Genomic DNA, 19,379 nt, shown 5'->3' with positions numbered 1-19,379 from the left:
AGAAACAGAGGGTTCCAGGAAGGACGACCATTAATTATGGAAGTCATGTACTAAAGAGACAGTTGAACTTGTGTGTGAGGATAATAAACACACACGCACAAGCACACGAAAGGTCCTGCACACATCAAGCCAGAAGAAGTCCCTGAATCAAACAGAAACTGTATAACGTATACAATGTGAAGCCAGTACTTGGAAAGCCAGAGCCATTTATCAAAATGTGAACATACAGTATAAAAATATGAATGATTGACTAAATCAAGTGCATCTCAAATATTTGACAGTATTTGATCATTTTATTGGACGGACCTGCGTATTGATGCATGTTTCTAAGACTGCAGCCGTCACAAAGGGAGGATTTCACAAATGATTTGGTGATTTAGTGGCCATATCATATTGGTGATATGATGACATATTGGTGATATGATGACATATTGGTGATATGATGACATCCATCGATTATACAATCTCTGCCACCTTCATGCTTGTGATAGACTATAGGGACATACTGTATAGTGAGTGCCTCCATGACATCACTACGTACAGTACGCTGGGCACTGCGTACCATGGGGCACTGAGCTTTATTACAAACTCCAAAGCTGTCACCTATCATTGAGCCCTCTACATTAGTGGGCTTGCCTTCCTTAAGTCAGCAGGCAAATTAAACTTATCAACTTGGTTCACGTGATTAAATCATTTTTTGTAACTATGGCCTGAATGGAGCTACTGTAGAAAAAAAACCTTCCTTTATTCTGTGCCTTCCACTTGGAACGAGCTGCAAAAATATTTAATTCTAAAAGAGCTTGTTTTACCCAATGACTTCAGAGCCAGGATAAAAACCATGGAAGACAGCAAGGTGGGAGACTAAAGGTTTTGACATGTAAATGCACTTTCTTTAAATGTACCAACTTTTCAAATGTACAGACTTGAGTTGCTGTTTTTATTTAGTTTTGTACAATTTAAAATGTAAACATTTTAAGAAAATTTTAAATCTCAATGAGACTGACCTGGTCAAATAAACATTAAATAAAATTAAATGGAGTGAAAATGGTAAAGGAATGACAAGAAGATGGTGGTTTCAGCCAGTGTGACTGCATGTGAACAACAACCATATAGTTCTGTGTGCCAACGAAACATATATATAATGGTCTCAATCATTCTGTATGACCTTACATTACCAACAGCATATCATCAATACACCCCATCCTAAAATGTCCCTATCATATTCATCATCCCCCTCGAGCATGAGATAACACAGTGGATAGAGTTGGAAAACAGGAGTGCATCATTTGCCTTTGAGGTGTCCCCGATACCTGTAATAGACCTGTGCGCTCTATTTTTAGCCCACTGGGTCCACCAACTGTCAGCGCATTCTCAGCAGAGGCCCCTCAGGACACAGCTTGTACCCTTGAGAGAGCATATTTAGAGAGGGAGGACATGCGCGACTGAGGCGAATGCTACAGGCTAGCTTATAATAAGCTAGGTTATGCTTAGCTAATAGCAGTAGTTCCACTTGTCCCCTGCTAATACTGTCATGATTAAAGGGGCTCATTTCACTTGCCCTTCAATCAGGACGTTGGCGCAACTGTTAAGAGAGCACACTTTACAGAGCGGGGGAACTGAGCGCTAGCAAGGCCAGATAATGCTACGCTAATAGCGGATATAATTCGGTTGCTAATACTAAAAATAAATACAGGCGGATTTTGACAACCTCTCAAGACAAGGGGGGGGGGGATTCTGGGAAGTAGGGATGAGCAGGATCTGAGGTGACCTCTAGCTAGGCTGGCAGCTGCTAAACTAATACTCGTCTCTGTATGATATGAGCTAATTTCAGAGACCCCCTAGGACACAACATGCCCCATTGAGAGATTACAGAAAGGACTGGAGTTCGGGAGGCTTTTTATGGATTCAATTGAACTGGAGTGAGTGTGCATTTTGGACAATTGAATAGCAAGCATGTTTTGAGTTTCTGAGTGGTTGGGGAGTCCACATACATAATTCGCAATAGCCTGAATGCCACTCACTGATGAACAAAAAAAGTGGGGGACATTTAGGAGTCAGTATTGAAACACGTCATGTCCAGGGGGTGTACTTGTACATCAAGCTGCCTCACGCAAAGGAATCAGGAGATAGGCTCCTGCCCTATGGGCCACAAAGCTTCTCTCAACTTACTTACTTATTGAAACAAGTCACTAGGTATTGAGACACTTGTTTAGACATCTCAACAGATATATTTCAAAATCTGAGAGAGAAAAAAAGTATAGGAAAGACAGAGTTCCGTAGTTCCATAGACGAGTTGCGTAGTCCTGTACAAGCCTCAAACACCAGAAGTCCACTTCCTCCAAGTGATCGCTGCTGTGTTCACACCGGGCGCAAATTTTTCCTGCGGCGCGGTGAGTTTACATAGAAAGTCAATACAATTTGCGCGAACTGGGCGGCGGGCAGCACGGGCGGCGCGAATCGCCGAACGCGGCGGCGCGGCGGCCAGGATTTGCCGCGCGGCGACATTCGCAAAAGTTCAAGCGAATTTTCTCGCCGCGCCCGGTGTGAACACAGCATAAGGGTTGAGATAAAGAGACAGTGCATGAGAGGACAACAGGAAAGGAGACAGGAAGAGGAGGAGAGTAAACTGAGAGAGAACCCTACTGAATTAGTTATAAGGCTTGCCCCTCATGTATCTTTGAAGATCATGTTTGGAGGCTCACATGCTAACGTTGCCACCGGAGCCAAGGTCTGCCAGGCGTCTGACGACAAAAGACAGTAAAGGACGTATATGGTGTCACCAGACAGCTTCCGTTTTGACTCCTCTGTCGGCAGCCCATCAAGTGGTCAGGAATTGTCACACAAGTTACTGAATGCCGCAGCAAAATGCTTCATGTAATGATTATGAGGCAGTTATTTCCACAGTTTGCCTACCTCCTGCGTTCAAAAACACACACACACACCAAAAATAGTTCACCGGCCCAAATCCCAGAATTGAGGCGAAATACAGAGAAATACACTAAATAGAAAAGGCCTCAAATGTCAGCTTGTGTGTGTGTGTGTGTGTGTGTGTGTGTGTGTGTGTGTGTGTGTGTGTGTGTGTGTGTGTGTGTGTGTGTGTCTGTATGTGTGCTGTACTCTCAGGCTGTTAGGACCTCTGAAAGCTCTCCTGGTGGAAAGTGAACCTTCCCCAGGGGCCGTGTCTATCTTTAGCCATTTCCGTCATGTCTTGTCACTCCCGCTAGTCTACAGCACTTAAATCTGCTATCCACACCTCCGGGCCATTCAATATCCTGTACTTTCCTTCCGCACAGGAAGGAAGGAAGGAGGCTCTGGCAGGTTCTTGTACACACACAGACAAACATACACAAACACACACACATGCTGAGTATGATTCCTCACACACACACACACACACACACACACACACACACACACACACACACACACACACACACACACAAATCATATGATCCCACCCACTTATAGCAGCAGACACCCACACACACACACAGCCATACTGTAATTCAGTAAGTATACGCAGACACACAACCTGATACTCACAGTGATAGCACCATACACACACACACTTTGTAGGGTAAGACGGGAGACGTGGTGGTTGGAGAAGTCTTGTCTAGCCGAGCTGGCTGCACAGCAGAGATATAGAAGTTGGGGTATGTATCCGAAGCTAGCCTTTGACATCTTATAGACACACAAAGACACGCAAACACACACACACACAAACACACAAACACACAAACACACACATACATAAACACACACATTGTATGCCATGCCATTGTTTGCTTTGGACTCATATGGACTCATTTCACACCCTGCCTACTTGATGTGGTTTTCACTTGATGTGATGTCAATGGATTCCAACTGATCTGACACTCGATGTTCACTCACACTGTCTCCGGACCCCTCAGCCAGAAGACATACAGACAGAGCGAAGTGACAGAGGAACCGTACTGTAGATAAACATGAATACAACGTTTACCTTTGAGGTGTCCCCAATATCTGTAACAGACCTGTCTGGCTATACATAGCGCTAGGAGGCCTTGCCATTGTAACCCTGTCTCTTCTGTCACTGTCAGCAGGAGGCACTCCTACGGAGGCTAGCTGCCATGGTACCATACACTATGGAGGATAGCTACCATGGTACTATACACTATGGACTATGGAGGCTAGCTACCATGGTACCATACACTATGGAGGCTAGCTACCATGATACCATACACTATGGAGGTTACCTACTATGGTCCCATACACTATGGAGGCTAGCTACCATGGTACCATACACTATGGAGGCTAGCTACCATGGCACCATACACTATGGAGGCTAGTACCATGGTACCATACACTATGGAGGCTAGCTACCATGATACCATACACTATGGAGGTTACCTACTATGGTCCCATACACTATGGAGGCTAGCTACCATGGTACCATACACTACGGAGGCTAGCTACCATGGTACTATACACTATGGAGGCTAGCTACCATGGTACCATACACTATGGAGGCTAGCTACCATGGCACCATACACTATGAAGGCTAGCTACCATGGTACCATACACTATGGAGGCTAGTTCTGGTCCAGGGGGTGAGTGAGGTGAGAGCTTGCCAACACCCCGTTCACATTCCACACACGCTTTTCACTCATTCTGCTCTTCAGTATCGACAGATAATACTTTTTCCTTACTCACTGAAGTGAAGACGGTTTTCAAACAATGAGAGCCTTTTTTCTGAGGTGGTTTGACTTTCAGCCCTCCGCCTTTTATATAAAAGCACTGGCTTCACGGTTTTGATCACAAGATCTCCCACAATAGAGAAATAGTATATGAGATTACGTGATCGGGATGGCGAAGTCAGGCTCGCAGATATGGGCTATTTAAGTGCAAAAAAGTGTTGTTTTTTTTTCTTTACAAGGAAGAGAGGATGGAGGGAAGGAGTGGGATGGGAGGAGGGAGAGAGAGAGGGAGTGTGTTGTGTACTGCACGTGTTTAAGAGCAATGGTGTGAGTGTTTCGTTGTGTGTGTGTGTGTCTGTGAGTGTGTATGCAAGAGAGGAAGACAGTGAGTTAGTGAGATTGTGTGTGTGTGTGTGTGTGTGTGTGTGTGTGTGTGTGTGTGTGTGTGTGTGTGTGTGTGTGTGCATGTATATGAGTGAGTAAGTGAATCTGTAAATGTGCCCATGTATGGAATATAAGCACATTTGTGAGTGTAAGGCTGCTGTGTTTGAATGAGAGAGTCAGTGCATTACTAGATCTGTGAGTGCATGCGTGTGAGTGAGAGAGACTGAGAATGCAGTTAAGGCGGCACGTGCAAATGAGTGTCTGCGACAGTGAGCAAGTTGTACTGTACAATATGTGCATGCATGTGTTGAGGGGAGGTGTGTGTGGTTATAAAGTGTGTGTGTATACAGTACATGACTATAAGATGCTCTGTATGTGTGCGTGTGTGTGTGGCCATGGTGCAGTCAACATGTCAGACAGGCAGTAGCCTATTATTGGGACAGTTGCTCTCTGGTTGAGGCGCCCCTAGAGGGCACACAGGCACGTGTATTCTCTCTCTCTCTCTCTCTCTCTCTCTCTCTCTCTCTCTCTCTCTCTCTCTCCTCTCCTCTCCTCTCCTCTCCTCTCCTCTCGGGCCCACACTCAGCCACGCTTGGGCGCCTCGCACAGGGAGCTGAGCCAAGACAACCTCACACAGTCAGGGAGAGACAGAGAGAGAGAGAAAGCAAGGGAGGGAGAGGGAGAGAGAGAGAGAGAGAGAGAGAGAGAGAGCCCCGACAAAACGAGGGAGAGACAGAAAAAGAGAGAGGGAGGGGAGAACACAAAGAGAATGAGTGCACCTGAACACAAGTGAACCAAAAGCACCACGGCCCCACAGTGAGGGGAAGCAGAGAGGGAGAGGAAGACAGGTGGCTTTACTAAACTACATGAAGGATCTTGTTTACACACACTGTATAAGTGTTATCTGCTATGTTTAGTCATCCACATAAGGTACATCGTGTGCTCAAGTGTCCCTTTATCAAGCGTATTAATGGCTCATTAGCATTTGAAAACACATACGATAAGCAGCATACCGCGACTGACACACACACGCACGCACACTTTCCCCTCCACTGCGAGAAGGCAATCACCACTGGCATCTGAAATGGTGAAAGAGGGCTTTGCGCTCATGTGCTGGCAGCCGTGATCCACTTATCTATCTGGGCCATCATCATCACTCCAATGACTTTCACTCCACTTGTCCCATTCATGACTTTCCTCTGAGACACTGGCAATTGGCAGCGAATGACATTCCATCAAAGAGCTGCCAACAGTGTGTAGTGTGTAGTTAGTGTGTGTGTGTGTGTGTGTGTGTGCGCGTGTCCATCACATGAAAAAGCCATCCCACATTTGCCTGACTTGCTAAGATAGTTAGGCCCATCTACTGTACCTTCTGACATAGTTTTCATATATCCAAACTAAAACACACTAAAATATGCGTGCAATCAATAGTCAAATAGTTAGGCTATACTTCTAATCTAATACTCATTATCAAGCAATTTAATACATCAGTAATTGTCAAATTGGCTTCGTATTAGGTCAAAAATGTGTACTGCACAGCGTTGACGGTGAAAAATGCCCCCCTGACATTTTGGCTTCACGAACAAGTGCATGTAGGGCACTGTACTGCACAGAGCACACAGGATGCCTTTGTACTGAGGAAATGAAAATGAAAGACTAGCCAACACTGCCACCTGGTGGACAGTAAATGTTTTTACATTGCATTCATATTCTACAGTATTATTATTTGTCAATCTGAGCCTACATTTGTAGGAGTGGAAGGAGCGGCTACCATGACAAGGCTTGCAATGTTATTGACACTGAAATGTGGAAAACCGTTTCCCTGCTCATTTCTACTATTAGAGAACAGGCTGATTGGCCAGCAGTTAGACTATCAAGGTCAGTTATACAGTCGTCACATAGTCACGTCACCTCACAGTACCTCATGGGATTTTCTGTGGGGAGTTTGCATGTTCTCCCCGTGTTCGCAAGGGTTAAGAGCACAAGAGAAGTTTCATCAGTGGATGCTCCAGCCATTTTGTATGTGTGTGTGTGTGTGTGTGTGTTTCGTCGCCTACACAGTGTGATGTGCCGCCTCTCACTGCATAACAAATAAAGATGTTTGTTTTGTTTGTTAAAAGGGGAGTAGCTTGCTCTCTGCTGGTTGAGAGGGTGGATGGGAGGGCTTACCGTGGTGGAGTAGAGAGGCTGGCCCACCTCTATGATGTGAGGGTCAGTGGACTGGGTGTCCGCCACGACAGGACTGATCTGGGACGGTGGGATGACCACTATTAAAGAAGGACCTCAATATAGGTCTATAAGAAATACCCACCACATTCTCAAAAGCAACATTCATCCATTTCACCACCTGCCTTATGATCCTTAGCTTGAATATCAGACCTTTATCATGATGTAAAGTTCAAAAATATGAATAAGAATCAAGGAACAAAAAAAGGTTGTGGCCTGGATTCAGGTCAGCATCCCCTCATCCTCCAATAATTTAGTCTATTACAGCTTAGAGAAATAGACAGAGAGCTATTTTGCCTCAGAGTACAACATGTTTCCTGTAATAACAGGAAGTAATTTCAAGTCCAGGAAGTGGTACCCTCTGACCTCTATGACCCCAGCCTGGGGGGAGTGCAGGTGTGGTCCCCGGGGAAAGACGTCCATCAGGTGGGGCGGGGGGTCGGGGGTGACTCGCTGGCTGTGTCTGCTCAGGACCTCCCGGTAATCGGTCGCATCGAAGTTGGTCCTCCACATCAGAACCTGGGAGACAGCGCATTATGTTTTGTGGCTATGATGGGAGAACATGTAGCACATTTGCGACTTATGGACAAAGTAACAAGCGAGAGGGTGTTGTGGTGCACAAGAGGCCAACTCACCTGAGCATCAGTTCCCCCAGAGACAAAGAGGTCCCCCCCTCGAGAGAAGGCCACAGTGAGGACAGGACCCTGGATGGACACCAAACAACAACATCAACAACAACAACAGAAATCACACAAACTACATCATCTCAAATAAGGGAGAGGAACTGTGTAACATTTAGACCTGAGGTATAGCGCTACCTTGTGGCCATGGAGGGTGTAGATAAGGCGTCCCTCCAGCAGGTCCAGGATCTTCACTGTGCTGTCACTGGAGCCGCTGATCAGATAGTTACCCGACGGGTGGAAGGAAAAGCAATTGATCCCCGCACTGTGGACTGATCCAAGACACAAGATGGGCAGAAATCATTACTTAGTACTACAAGCTAATGCAGAAGCATGCTGAACCAAAAGGGATGCTGTGGCTCTTTGTTTACCTTGGTAATGTTGAAGAAGCTTGTTTGTTCTTATATCCCAGATTTTCAGTGTGTTGTCGGCTCCTGAGGATGCGATGCAGGTGCCGCTGACGTTGAAGTCTACAAATGTCGCAGACCTAGGGAGGGTCGAGAGAGAGTACTTATCAAGCCACAAACAAGCTACTAGACAACTAGTCTCTCTCTCTCGAGACTCATATATTATTCTGAATAGCTGCACTCCGCATGCTACAGTACATAAGAGTCTGTGCCACTTTGCCGCCCAAGCTGGTATTCTGAGGGCGTATCAACGGTTCAAAATTGAAAGAGTGACAGGTTGTAGCAGCAAATGAGAGATGCTAGCCCAGGTTAGATGGGCGGGGCATATCTATGGGTGGGAACGCCTGATCGCGAAAGAAAACACGAGTCGATTTTATACTGTATAAATATGTCTTCTTATTGAAATTCTTTGGTCACAAAAGGTTTCACAGTGAGACAAATGGTTTAGGATTTACTCCTTTTGAATGCCATTCTAGACAGATGAGGAAGATATGACCCATGCTTTATGAAAATTGTGCAGTGTCAGTATTTTCTGAGGAAGGGTGAAGAGATGTACTATACAGTACCTACCCCCCATAGTCAGTGAAGATGTTGATGCACTGTTTGGTGGAGGTGTCCCAGAGTCGGACGGTGCGGTCGTCACCACAGGACGCCAGAAGACGCCCGTCGGGAGAAAACCTACAAAGGAGGAAGAACTTTTGTGTGGCCAAACAGTACAGCAAACTTGTTGATTTCAATTCCTGTCACACTCGACAACGCTACACTTATTAAATCTGCACTGTAACTTTTATTCCTGTATTCGATTTTTCCTGCATTTTGTTTTAAATGTCCTTTTTTTGCATTTCGTTTTATATGACTTATGTGTTGCGCTTTGTCTTGATGCTTTTAATGTCTCATGTAAAGCACTTTGAATTGCCTTGTTGCTGAAATGTGCTGTACAAATAAACGTGCCTTGCCTTGCCTTACACATACAAAATGTTGAAATGCCCGAAATAGTAATGGAGCATATTTGTTCGATTCTGAAAACGGATAGACAAAACACAGACACACGGGTTATCAGCCATTTACCTGGCACAGCGGACCCAGTTGGTGTGCTGGTTGAGGGAGTAGAGGAAACGTTGTCTGTGGACGCTCCACACCTTCACTGACTTGTCGTCGGAGGCCGTTGCCAGCCTCTGGCCGTCCTGAGAGAAGCTGACACTGCGCACCGTAGCCGTGTGGGCTTTAAACACCGTTGACTCTCCTTTACTGGACATCACACACACAGAAGGTTGTTAGTAGAAGCCACACCCACACACACACACACACACAAGCTGAGTGTGTGTGTGTGTTACAGCTATGGAACCAGAAGAATTTAGCAGGTAGCCTAGAATTAATCTGACTTGTTTTCAAGCCTAGCGCTTCACTTATGTTAACCTTTATCTACACTTGCTTCACATACTGTAGTCTTCAACATGGGTTTCAGTTACCGTCGAACATCACCAGAGTTTGAATATGGTTCCAATCTGGGGTTTTTCAAGCTTGTTTTTCATGTGAGCAATGATAACGCAGCTACGGTACGGAAGCAATAGCAAACCCCTGTCTCCCTGGCCACAGTGAAAACTTGAAACGTGTTCTCTCTAAACTCACATGCTGGGGGTCCACAGTCTGACTGTCTTGTCCCTGGAGGCGGAGACCAGCAGGTTGCAGCAGGGGGAGAACTGGACCCCAGTGATGACGTCGGTGTGCCCCACAAAGCGGAAGGCCCTGGCCTTCGGGTTCAGGTTCCAGATCATCAGGGACTTGTCCACAGACCCGGTGGCTAAAGACAACATGGAGGAAGATGAGGTGAGGAGGATTAAATGGCGACGTGAAGTCATGGACTGCAAGGCACACTGCATAGGGTGCATGAGAGCAGTTCTACTACACACGGTATGGAAGTATGTAGTACTGGACATATAAGCTGAGCCAAGGAAAGTAATGACTTACCTAGTTGTTTGTGGTTGGGGTTGAAGTCGGCACAGGTGACGGCATCTTTGTGTCCCTTGAAGTGGCGATCAAGGGTGGGGTCCTCCTGCGAAGACAATGCACATCCATGAGGTGTGTGTGTGTGTGTGTGTGTGTGTGTGTGTGTGTGTGTGTGTGTGTGTGTGTGTGTGCAGTGTGCACCCCACCTCCTTAACAGGAAGCTGGCTGTTTTGCATTGAAATCAGCTCAAAATGCCCATGGGGAAGTATAATGTATATTTATCCAGAGCACACATCGATCTTTGGAAAATGTGACGAGCTAACTACTGCTAACGTTACCCAACTAGTCTCACTTTCTAAATCCTCTTAACTTTCAAGCATGCTACCGCGGTCAACCTTGAGCTCGTTACTAAAGGCTATCGGATTAATCCCAAAGCAAGCATATACTTACCATAACCGATGCCATTGAATGCGTTGTGTTCGATTATCCTTATATGTGTGAGACATTTGCTTTTGAAGAGGTAAACTGCAGGGAAAGTTGCGTCGCCCTGTACCCCTCCATCTGTCAAAAAACAACCACTGCGCGCTTTTGAATCAGACTCTGCTGGTCGAGCACCGATGCAATGCGGTGATTTGCCAACGTCATCAAATGCAGCTAAATTAGCGATCCACCCCGCGTTTAATTATTAATTACAAAAAATGTACGATGTGACTTCTATGTTGTAAGAAAAACGGTGAAACCCACTGGTCAGTTGCTAGCTAGCAAGTAAGGGACACTTGTGGGTTGATCAGCGGCGAGAGAGCATCGAGTATGAGAGCACCGGGGAGGAGCTACGGCGTCCTCTGCTGCTAGGCAACGAACTAGCTACAGCAAACTGTGGAACGAGCTATGTCGCAGTGTCGGCTTTATTGATTGGGCTGCTGTACCGACCGGACCAATCAGCGCCAAGTTTGTTCAGCTTGGAAATTGATGTTTGTATTCCGTTTGAAACGATACATTCATGGTTTGAAAATATGTCGTCCAAGCGGGCTATTGGAGATACAGAGGTAAATACAACACAATGTTGTCGTGTACATTCGCTGATGGTAGCTAACGTTAGTCGTGTCCCTATTATTGTTGCCGAATCCATGAAGATTATACTGTTTCCAGTGAGCAGGTAACGTTAGCAAGCAAAACCTAGTTAAGGTTAGATGTTCTCCACTGTTTGCATCGCCACTCTGTTGTGCTCTACGTTAGCTAACTCTAGCTTACTGCTAAATTCGTGCTACACCGCAGGATAGCTACCTAACCTAGCTAACGTAAGCTAGATGGTTTAGGCACCAACCAAGTCATACCACCATCCAAACTGTCAGTCTCTTTGCTGTCTGTAGTCTCTAATCCGATCTGTTCTCCCTCTCAAGTACCTGAAAAAGAGAATCCCCCAGAACCCCAAATATCAACATGTGAAAACAAGACTGGATACGGGTACGCAGTGCACCTGATGACGTCTGACTTTGACATGTCTCAATCGACATTTGTGATATGAATATCTGAATCATGTTTGTCTATCCTGGTGTCATCAGAAATGTTAACAATGTTCAGGGTGTCTAAATGGGATTGTCCTTCATTTGATAGGATGCAGCCTGACAAAATATATGGAGAAGCTAGAGGACATCAAGAAAAGTAAGTCCACTAAAAGCTTGGCAACAAGGCAGTAAAGGCAATCAGCAGGTGGTAGCTGGTCACTGAATTTGGATGATCTACATCACCAAAGTGCTGTGTAACATGGGAAATGGAGAACAAATTACACATTGTTCAAAAATGGTGGTGGTGTCATCACTTTGAAAAACATTCAATTGGTCGCTATCCCCCAAACGATAGATAAGAATACTTCATTCTCTTTTGGTTTGGAAGTAGATCTTGTTTGCAGGATAAATAGATTTGGGGCCACTAAACTTTTCTCTTTGGAAAAACAGCCCTAGTCCACTATCAGTTTCTGTTTGGTGTTTCAGTCCATGCACTCTCAGAGGTACACCTGAGAAGCCCCGTCCTACTGATATTTTACAACCTGGTGACTGGGCCCACCACAGTGAATAAGCACTTTGTGCCTGCCGGTCATTTTCTTTCTGGCTCTACAGATTTCTCAAGGATTAGTAACTGATTTCTTCTTTCGACTGTGGGCCGATTGTACGGTTAATCACAATAATTGCTCTGTGGGGTTTGATGTAGAAGGTGTTAGCTACACTGTTTGGGTGCCAACAGGGGTTTTGGTTTTGGACAGGAGAGAGAGTGAGATTATACTTTGGGTCACCTCAGTGCCAATGGCTCTTGTTAAAAGAGAGGTGAGAAGCCTGGTTTGGGCATTAGAGTGCGGCAGTGTTGCTCGCAGGGCGCTATGGATGCAGACAGTGTTGAGTTGACCTTCAGTGATATGCTGTTGCCGGAGGAGGATGAGCAAACGGGTGACAGGCAGGACCCAGGTGAGACACAGCAGGGGAGGCCCACAGTACAGCAGAGCTAGTCCACAGGCTGTATTTGAGATATTTGAAATGTTGAGATTATGTTTTGTCATGCCTACTGTATGTTCAGTGAGATCAGGTTAACTTTTGCTACTTTTTAGATTACAGGTACAGAAAGGGCGAACTCTTTAAAAGGCTTAAAGTGACAACATTTGCACAGCTGGTAAGATATGATATGTTTTATCTTGTTCCTGATGCGTTCTACCCCTTGTGGCATGTCTGTCTTAAACCAAACTATTGTGAAAGGCTTTCCTGTAGATTACAAATGTATGGGTGGGAGTACAGGGATGAAGAAAGTATATCTTTTTACAGTATTCAATAATTAACAGACTGCTGGATAGGATTCTTTGCATTTTACAGTTCAAATCAAGTCTTACATTCACTTACAAAATCCACACTTTTTTCATCCTTCTTTTATCAGGTTATTCAAGTGGCATCTGTGTCCGACTTGAACGAAAGTGTGAGTGATGGTGAAATACCAACGTTTGAAGGTAATGATTGAACTGGTTAAAATTTTACAACAGTAGTGTCCAGAAATATGTTCTGGAGTTTATTTTGTCATAACAAATATATAAACTGCTATATCCTCCTAACTCTGATGTAGGCCTACTGTTTTATCTGTCACGCACAAGTTAAAGTAACAGTTCACAGGTTCAACATGAGTCAGCAGACCAGAACTAGCTGTGTGTTATTTCTCTCCCCCCCCCCCAGACAATGTGTCAGTATTGTCCGAGCATCTATCCGAGCAAACCAACGGTTCCCCCCAACCACAGCCCACGCCGCTGCACTTCATTGACAACAACCATGCGGGGGACGCCCGTTACTCCCCGAGGTCAACGCTTCAAAGGTAGTATTGCGGTGCCCCCCAATTAGAATACACATATGCATACATGCACTCAGACACACACCTTTTCTGTTTCTCACGATCTCTTAACCCAGACACAACACACAGATGCACCAGGGTTTCTCTTAGAAAAAAATCGCTGCCGGTCCATATGTCCTGGACAAATGGGAGAAATCCCAGTCCTTATATTATAATGTAATGTAATGTTAGCGGTGTTTGTCGTAGTGATTAGCTGTTGTGTAGCCTATATTTGCCAGTTAATATCTATTTCTCACCTGATACTTCCATTATTGACATGTGCTATAGATGTTCAGGGTGCCACAGGGCAGCCTTTCACTTTATTTAATCACCTTTGCTACTTTGACTTACGGCTGTCGGCTACTTTAAGATCTTTATGGCATGAATCAGATTTGAGGATGTAATTGGTCATTTTAAGTAGGCCTACTTTTCTTATCTTATCTTTTGACGCCTATTTGAACAGACTGCATCGATCAATGCACATACTCCACATCAGTTTGTTTGGGATTAACGACAGTTATATTACATTTTAAAGTTTTAAATTTTCTCTTTTACCCTTTTCATCAATAAAACAACGGCATTTTTATATAACCACGTCTCATTGATTGGGAAGGCATTCAGAGCTGCCTGTCAAATCATAGCCTACTTATTCGGACTCGGAGGATGAGGAGGACATACCTATTTATTGAGAAACAATTAATAGGCAGACTGGGATGTAAAGAAATACCACAATTTAGTCTAGATTTATAACATTATGGTTAGGCTATACACGTTATGGCAGCCTGCCATCTCGCTTGCTGTAACCCTATCCCTCTGCATTCAACTCCACACATCTATCTGCACAGCCTGGCAGAACCCTCTCCTTCCCTCCCTTGCCCCCCTTCATTATGTGTGCACAACAACCCACCCTCCTCTCTATGTGATATCAGCCTTCCGCCCCTGGTCCCTGGAGCCTTCTCTACCTCCGACAGGAACAGAGGAGTGTAACTCTATCACTTCCCAGGGCCAGGGGCCTCTCTAATGGCAGAGCAGTAGATCACCTTCACTGGCAGAATAGATGGGGTGGGGGGTGGGCAGCACCAACAGGGTAAACCAACCATTACAAGGCTAAAGTGACGTTGACAGATCGGCCTGGATTACACTAATACAGTGTGTCCCCAACCATTGCCTTGGAGCCCTCCTGAAAGACCCAAAAAGCCAAAAAATAGCAGAGTTTTAGATGGCTAACATTTTTAGCATAAGTCAATGGAGTTTATCATGGCGAAAATTAGCATCGTGACTAGCGGACATTTTCTGACGGAGTGAGAGATGATCACATAAAAATATTTTCTGTTGCTGTAGCTACAGAAGTAATGTAACCACAGTTTAGAATATGTCTTATGATGTCAGTAACTAGGGCATACATTGTAGGCTAACATTAGCTATGTGTTGTGGACTAAATGGGCTATGCATTTTCAGCAAGGCTTTTGCAATTTCTTTTAAGCTGTTCAGCATTCACACACAGTTTCGCTCACTGTAGAGAAATACACAGATAAACGCCTAACTGTGCACGTCTATGATGACACTGTTGACACCATGTATCCGTGACACTACCGCCCTGCGACAACACTAGTAGTTTCGGGGGCCTACCACCCCCCCTGAAAAAACCTAGGGGAAACCCCGTAATGCATATTTGCATGGCTACGTATTCGAACCGCGATTACAAGGGCAACTACAACAACGCGACTACAACACAGCTCCAGATAGCTAGTCCGAATACGCAGCTCGGGACATATTCCAATGTATGCTTTTTTCGGCGAATACGCAGTTGTGTAATCCAGGCCTTAGTTCACGCCTGACAGGACCCTGGTAATCCAATGACTATCACTCCATGCTAGCTCTCCACAATATCACAGTAGACAACATATTGTGACACTGTTAATCATAATTAATTCATATCATGTAATCTGTACTGAGAAGTACTTGCCTGGGATGAGTTTGTTTTATAATCATGCAGTATTTCATAATGTCAAATAAGCCTATGACCTTTGACCCCCCCCCCCCAGTGTTATAAGTGGTGTGGGAGAGTTGGACCTGGATAAGAACGGTCAGAAGACGGTGACCCTGACGCCTGCGTCTAGTCCTAGACCCAGTCTAGTCACAGACCAGCCCTACCCAGACTGCCCCTACCTGCTGCTGGACGTGCGTGACCGGGAGCAGTATGACCAGTGCCACATCATCAGCGGTACGAACAGACTTCGAATTAATCGAGTTACAGTTATTTTAACGAATTGGCGATTGGCATATGACTTGAAATGTGTTTGATTGAGCTTCCTTGGTGCAACTGAAACCGATGGAATAGTCCCAAAAAGGGGACATCCTGTTCACTTGCTTCACCAAGTACCATTGCAGTTCCCAGAGTGTACTGTACAATTACAATACCCTACCTAACCCTTCCTTTTTGTCTATTTTCTCTGCAGCATACAGTTACCCCATTGCCACACTCTCACGAACAATGAACCCCTACACCAAGGAAGTGCTGGATTATGTATCCTTTCACCTTTGAAAATAAATCATCGAGACGACTAATGTATACAGTTTTCCAAACTCTGATATCCAGTCTTTTTTGGATGAAAAAGTGCACCAAATGTTTTATTTTGTTCATGATTAATGTGAGTTCTATAGTGTGTATATAATGTGAGTTCTATAGTGTGTATATATAATTGAGTGGTAGAAGTGGAAACACCTGCGGAGTAAAAGCTAGGGAAATGTGTTAGTCCCTCCATTTTGATTGGCACGGCCTTGACGGTGTGTGTAGAAAAACGGCTCGGGGAAGATCATCATAGTGTACGACGAGGATGAGAGGATGGCCAGCCAGGCCGCCACCACCATGTGTGAGCGAGGCTTCGAAAACCTCTTCATGCTGTCGGGAGGTGAGCTCTTACACACACACCATTCATCTTAGATAGACACGTATATGATATATTTGATTAAAGATTTTAAAGTGGCAATCTCAAGGATTTTCATATAAATAAATGTCAGTTTGGCCAATTGCAGATTGAGGTAAACCCATAATGATTCAGCCTATTCCCCATTCATGAAAGCCTTTCCATTCGCAGCTTTGCCAAGTGTTGTGAATCGGGTGTCTGTGGACCAGGGTAGGAATTCGTCATTTTAGGGGCAAGGTCATTTGGCCTTCGGTGTCACTCTTTTTTTTTCTCAACGAACCACAACACAACAGCAGTCTTTGCAGCTGGTGGCGCGTGCCAGTTTCACATCGCATCAAAGCCTAACAGGCTACAACTGTATACTATCGGACCAGTGTAACGTTTTATTAATATCAATGAAGCCTCAATTGAATTTCATTTCGGAATATCAGGAAAATGACAGGAGAGCACAGATGCTTTTAAAGCAACCTCGAGATTTAGATGGTAGCAGGGGCACAAAAGCCATGGCGGTCGCAGGGGGTAGAATTATTTTCAGGCCATCGCGGCCAGAGGGAGGGCGTGGCCGTCGTGTAATTCCCACCCTGCTGTGGACATTCCCACGCTGCGTTCATCAGCAGCGCACAGGCTGACCCGATTGGTGGCTCGTCTTTGGTTTCGAACAGAACCGTTGATATATGACGCTGGGTTCGAAATGAAGCCTGAAAAAAAAACTCGCGCAACAAGAGATTTTGAAATGAACTGCCAAAGACAACGAAGATGAAATCGTCGAGATTGTCACTTTAAGCGATTGAGAGTCATTTGTCACGCTTAAAAGAAAATATGCGAGTCTGTGGACATTTGCTCTTCTTTCTGAAGTGATGGAGCCTTATGTGAACTAGGTCAGTATCTGATGGCGTATGCATCGCCGGAACTAATCCTCTCTCACTCTACCTGCTTCCCTCTCCCAGGCCTGAAGGTGATCTCTCAGAAGTTTCCAGAGGGATTGACGACGGGCTCCATCCCGGCCTCGTGCCTGCCGTCTCCCACGACGTCTGCGGGTCAGAAGCGCCTCACACCGCACCAGGTGTTCCTGCCCGCAGAGAGGAAGTGGAGATTCACCTCAGACGACCTGGCCAAGATCCAGCACCACCTGGATGAGATGCTCATCCCCAGCGATTGCAACAGTAAGACAGTGTCGTATGGTGTGGTTGAAAGATTGTTAGATCAGAGAGGGAGTAAAAATATATATTATGTCAAGATGTTGAGTTAATAGAATTTGTGGACAGAATTAATCCATGGGGACTGTTTTGGATGATGTTGCAGTCTCATGTTGTGCAGTCACTTCCTTACATTTTATCATCTACCATTAGATGGCGCAAAATCATATTAAAGATCATTGAGTATGATTTGGCAGTGTTCTCTTTTAAATGCGAGTATTTTCCTGTGTGTCTTTGTGTGTGTGTGTCTTTGTGTGTGTGTGTCTTTGTGTGTGTGTGTGTGTGTGTGTGTGCGCCGTTTCAAGGTCGTCTCAGCAGCCGTATGTCCAGCAGTAGTGCTCAGTCCAAAGCGTCCAGCACCCGGAGTCGAGGGAGCTCCTCTCTGGCCGGCTCTGAAAGCGCCAGGGCCCAGAGCAGCAGACCCTGGAAATGACTTTGAACTAACGCCGGCCGCCAAACCCACCCCAAATACAAATAAAGTCTTTCAAGTATTTCAGTATCAAAGCCCCTGTACACCTCCACGATAGGAGCAACCATTTCCATATTAGAGGGGTGGACAACTCCAATCCCGCAGATTTTTGCCTTTCGCTGACAATACTTAAGGCACACGCACTTGAGTGACCCAGGTCTTAATCTGCAGACACAGCAACCCGCAAAGAAAAGTGTTGGGCATCCCGGCCTTTTATTATTAAGCAATTCCAAGACTCTGTAGTCCAGTTACTTAATGTAGGATTGTTGCTTTTTCTCTGGATGATTTTAGTCAAACTTTTTAAAAATCAGTGTTACAGTAGATTTTGACTTTGTCACACAGTGAATGTGGGGTATGTCATCATTGCCTTATTGCTGAATGAAATGTCAGGGGAGAATTTATGGATATGCTTACACTGAAATAATGTTAACTTATAGATTTTGCTTGGAATAACTTGTGACCAGTTTTCCTTCTCTGTACCGGTACATGCACCTCTGTCATTAGTGTGTTTGTTAAAGAGCTTATCACATGGTACAAAAGTGAAAATGCTCTGCTCCAGTGTTGTATTGGTGTTTTGATGCATTCCAAATAGACTACGCATATTACAGTGCAAAGCATTCCCAAAAACATGAAACTATCAGTATGAATATGAAATAAGCCTTTTACATCTGAATTGTACACTACACATTTAATCTATCTAAACACACTGACACAGTGCACGTTTTTTGTTTTAAGATGAAAAAAGGAAATGCTATTTTTGATGTTATCTATTTTCTTGTGCAACAGAGTATGTCGCTTGGATCCTTAACTCTTTTTAAAAGGGGATAGCCTTTTTCTGCTACTTCTGCCTGCACTTATTTTTTTTACAGTGTAATATTTGTCTTGAAAGTACTGCAACGTTTTGCATTTTCGTAGTTCATGTTTGGTGAAAGCATTTGTGCACTAATGCAGGTGACCCAGAGGACAAGATGGGCATTATGGTATAGTAGTCATGGTAACAGGTTAGAAAATAAGGAGCACCCAGTTACTGCTGACCAACTATTTGAAAATGTGAAAGTATTGATCTTCATATTGCTGTTTAGACTATGTTCATGTCTTTGACATCTG

The 19,379-nt window shown here is 44.9% G+C and overlaps 2 protein-coding genes across 2 annotated transcripts; one reads left to right on the top strand and one right to left on the bottom strand.

Annotated features, from left to right (window-relative positions):
- Nucleotides 1–1,545: 1,545 nt before the first annotated feature.
- Nucleotides 1,546–10,785, bottom strand: poc1b (POC1 centriolar protein B; the record flags this gene model as incomplete). Its single annotated transcript, XM_084451361.1, has 10 exons — nucleotides 1,546–1,582; nucleotides 7,645–7,805; nucleotides 7,922–7,990; nucleotides 8,105–8,238; nucleotides 8,338–8,453; nucleotides 8,944–9,051; nucleotides 9,442–9,621; nucleotides 10,003–10,174; nucleotides 10,342–10,426; nucleotides 10,771–10,785. The coding sequence occupies 10 exons, from the start codon at nucleotides 10,783–10,785 to the stop codon at nucleotides 1,546–1,548; spliced, it is 1,077 nt and encodes a 358-aa protein (XP_084307487.1).
- A 523-nt stretch (nucleotides 10,786–11,308) lies between these two features.
- On the top strand, nucleotides 11,309–18,318 carry cep41 (centrosomal protein 41). Its single transcript, XM_084450718.1, has 11 exons — nucleotides 11,309–11,366; nucleotides 11,721–11,784; nucleotides 11,935–11,982; nucleotides 12,920–12,981; nucleotides 13,240–13,309; nucleotides 13,530–13,665; nucleotides 15,726–15,904; nucleotides 16,140–16,207; nucleotides 16,478–16,592; nucleotides 17,555–17,770; nucleotides 18,109–18,318. Exons 1-11 carry the CDS (start codon nucleotides 11,334–11,336, stop codon nucleotides 18,234–18,236), a joined length of 1,119 nt encoding a protein of 372 aa, XP_084306844.1. The 5' UTR covers nucleotides 11,309–11,333; the 3' UTR covers nucleotides 18,237–18,318.
- The last annotated feature ends 1,061 nt before the right edge of the window (nucleotides 18,319–19,379 follow it).

Source organism: Borostomias antarcticus, assembly GCF_949987555.1.
Source record: "Borostomias antarcticus genome assembly, chromosome: 16".
Classification (NCBI taxonomy): Eukaryota; Metazoa; Chordata; class Actinopteri; order Stomiiformes; family Stomiidae; genus Borostomias; species Borostomias antarcticus.
This window is presented reverse-complemented; position numbering and strand designations above follow the sequence as displayed.

Coding starts and splice junctions, on each gene's coding strand:
- cep41 (XM_084450718.1), top strand. CDS start 11,334: ATGTCGTCCAAGCGGGCTATTGGAGATACAGAG. Junction 11,983..12,919: donor GCTAGAGGACATCAAGAAAA/GTAAGTCCACTA, acceptor GCTACTTTTTAG/ATTACAGGTACAGAAAGGGC. Junction 12,982..13,239: donor TGACAACATTTGCACAGCTG/GTAAGATATGAT, acceptor TTCTTTTATCAG/GTTATTCAAGTGGCATCTGT.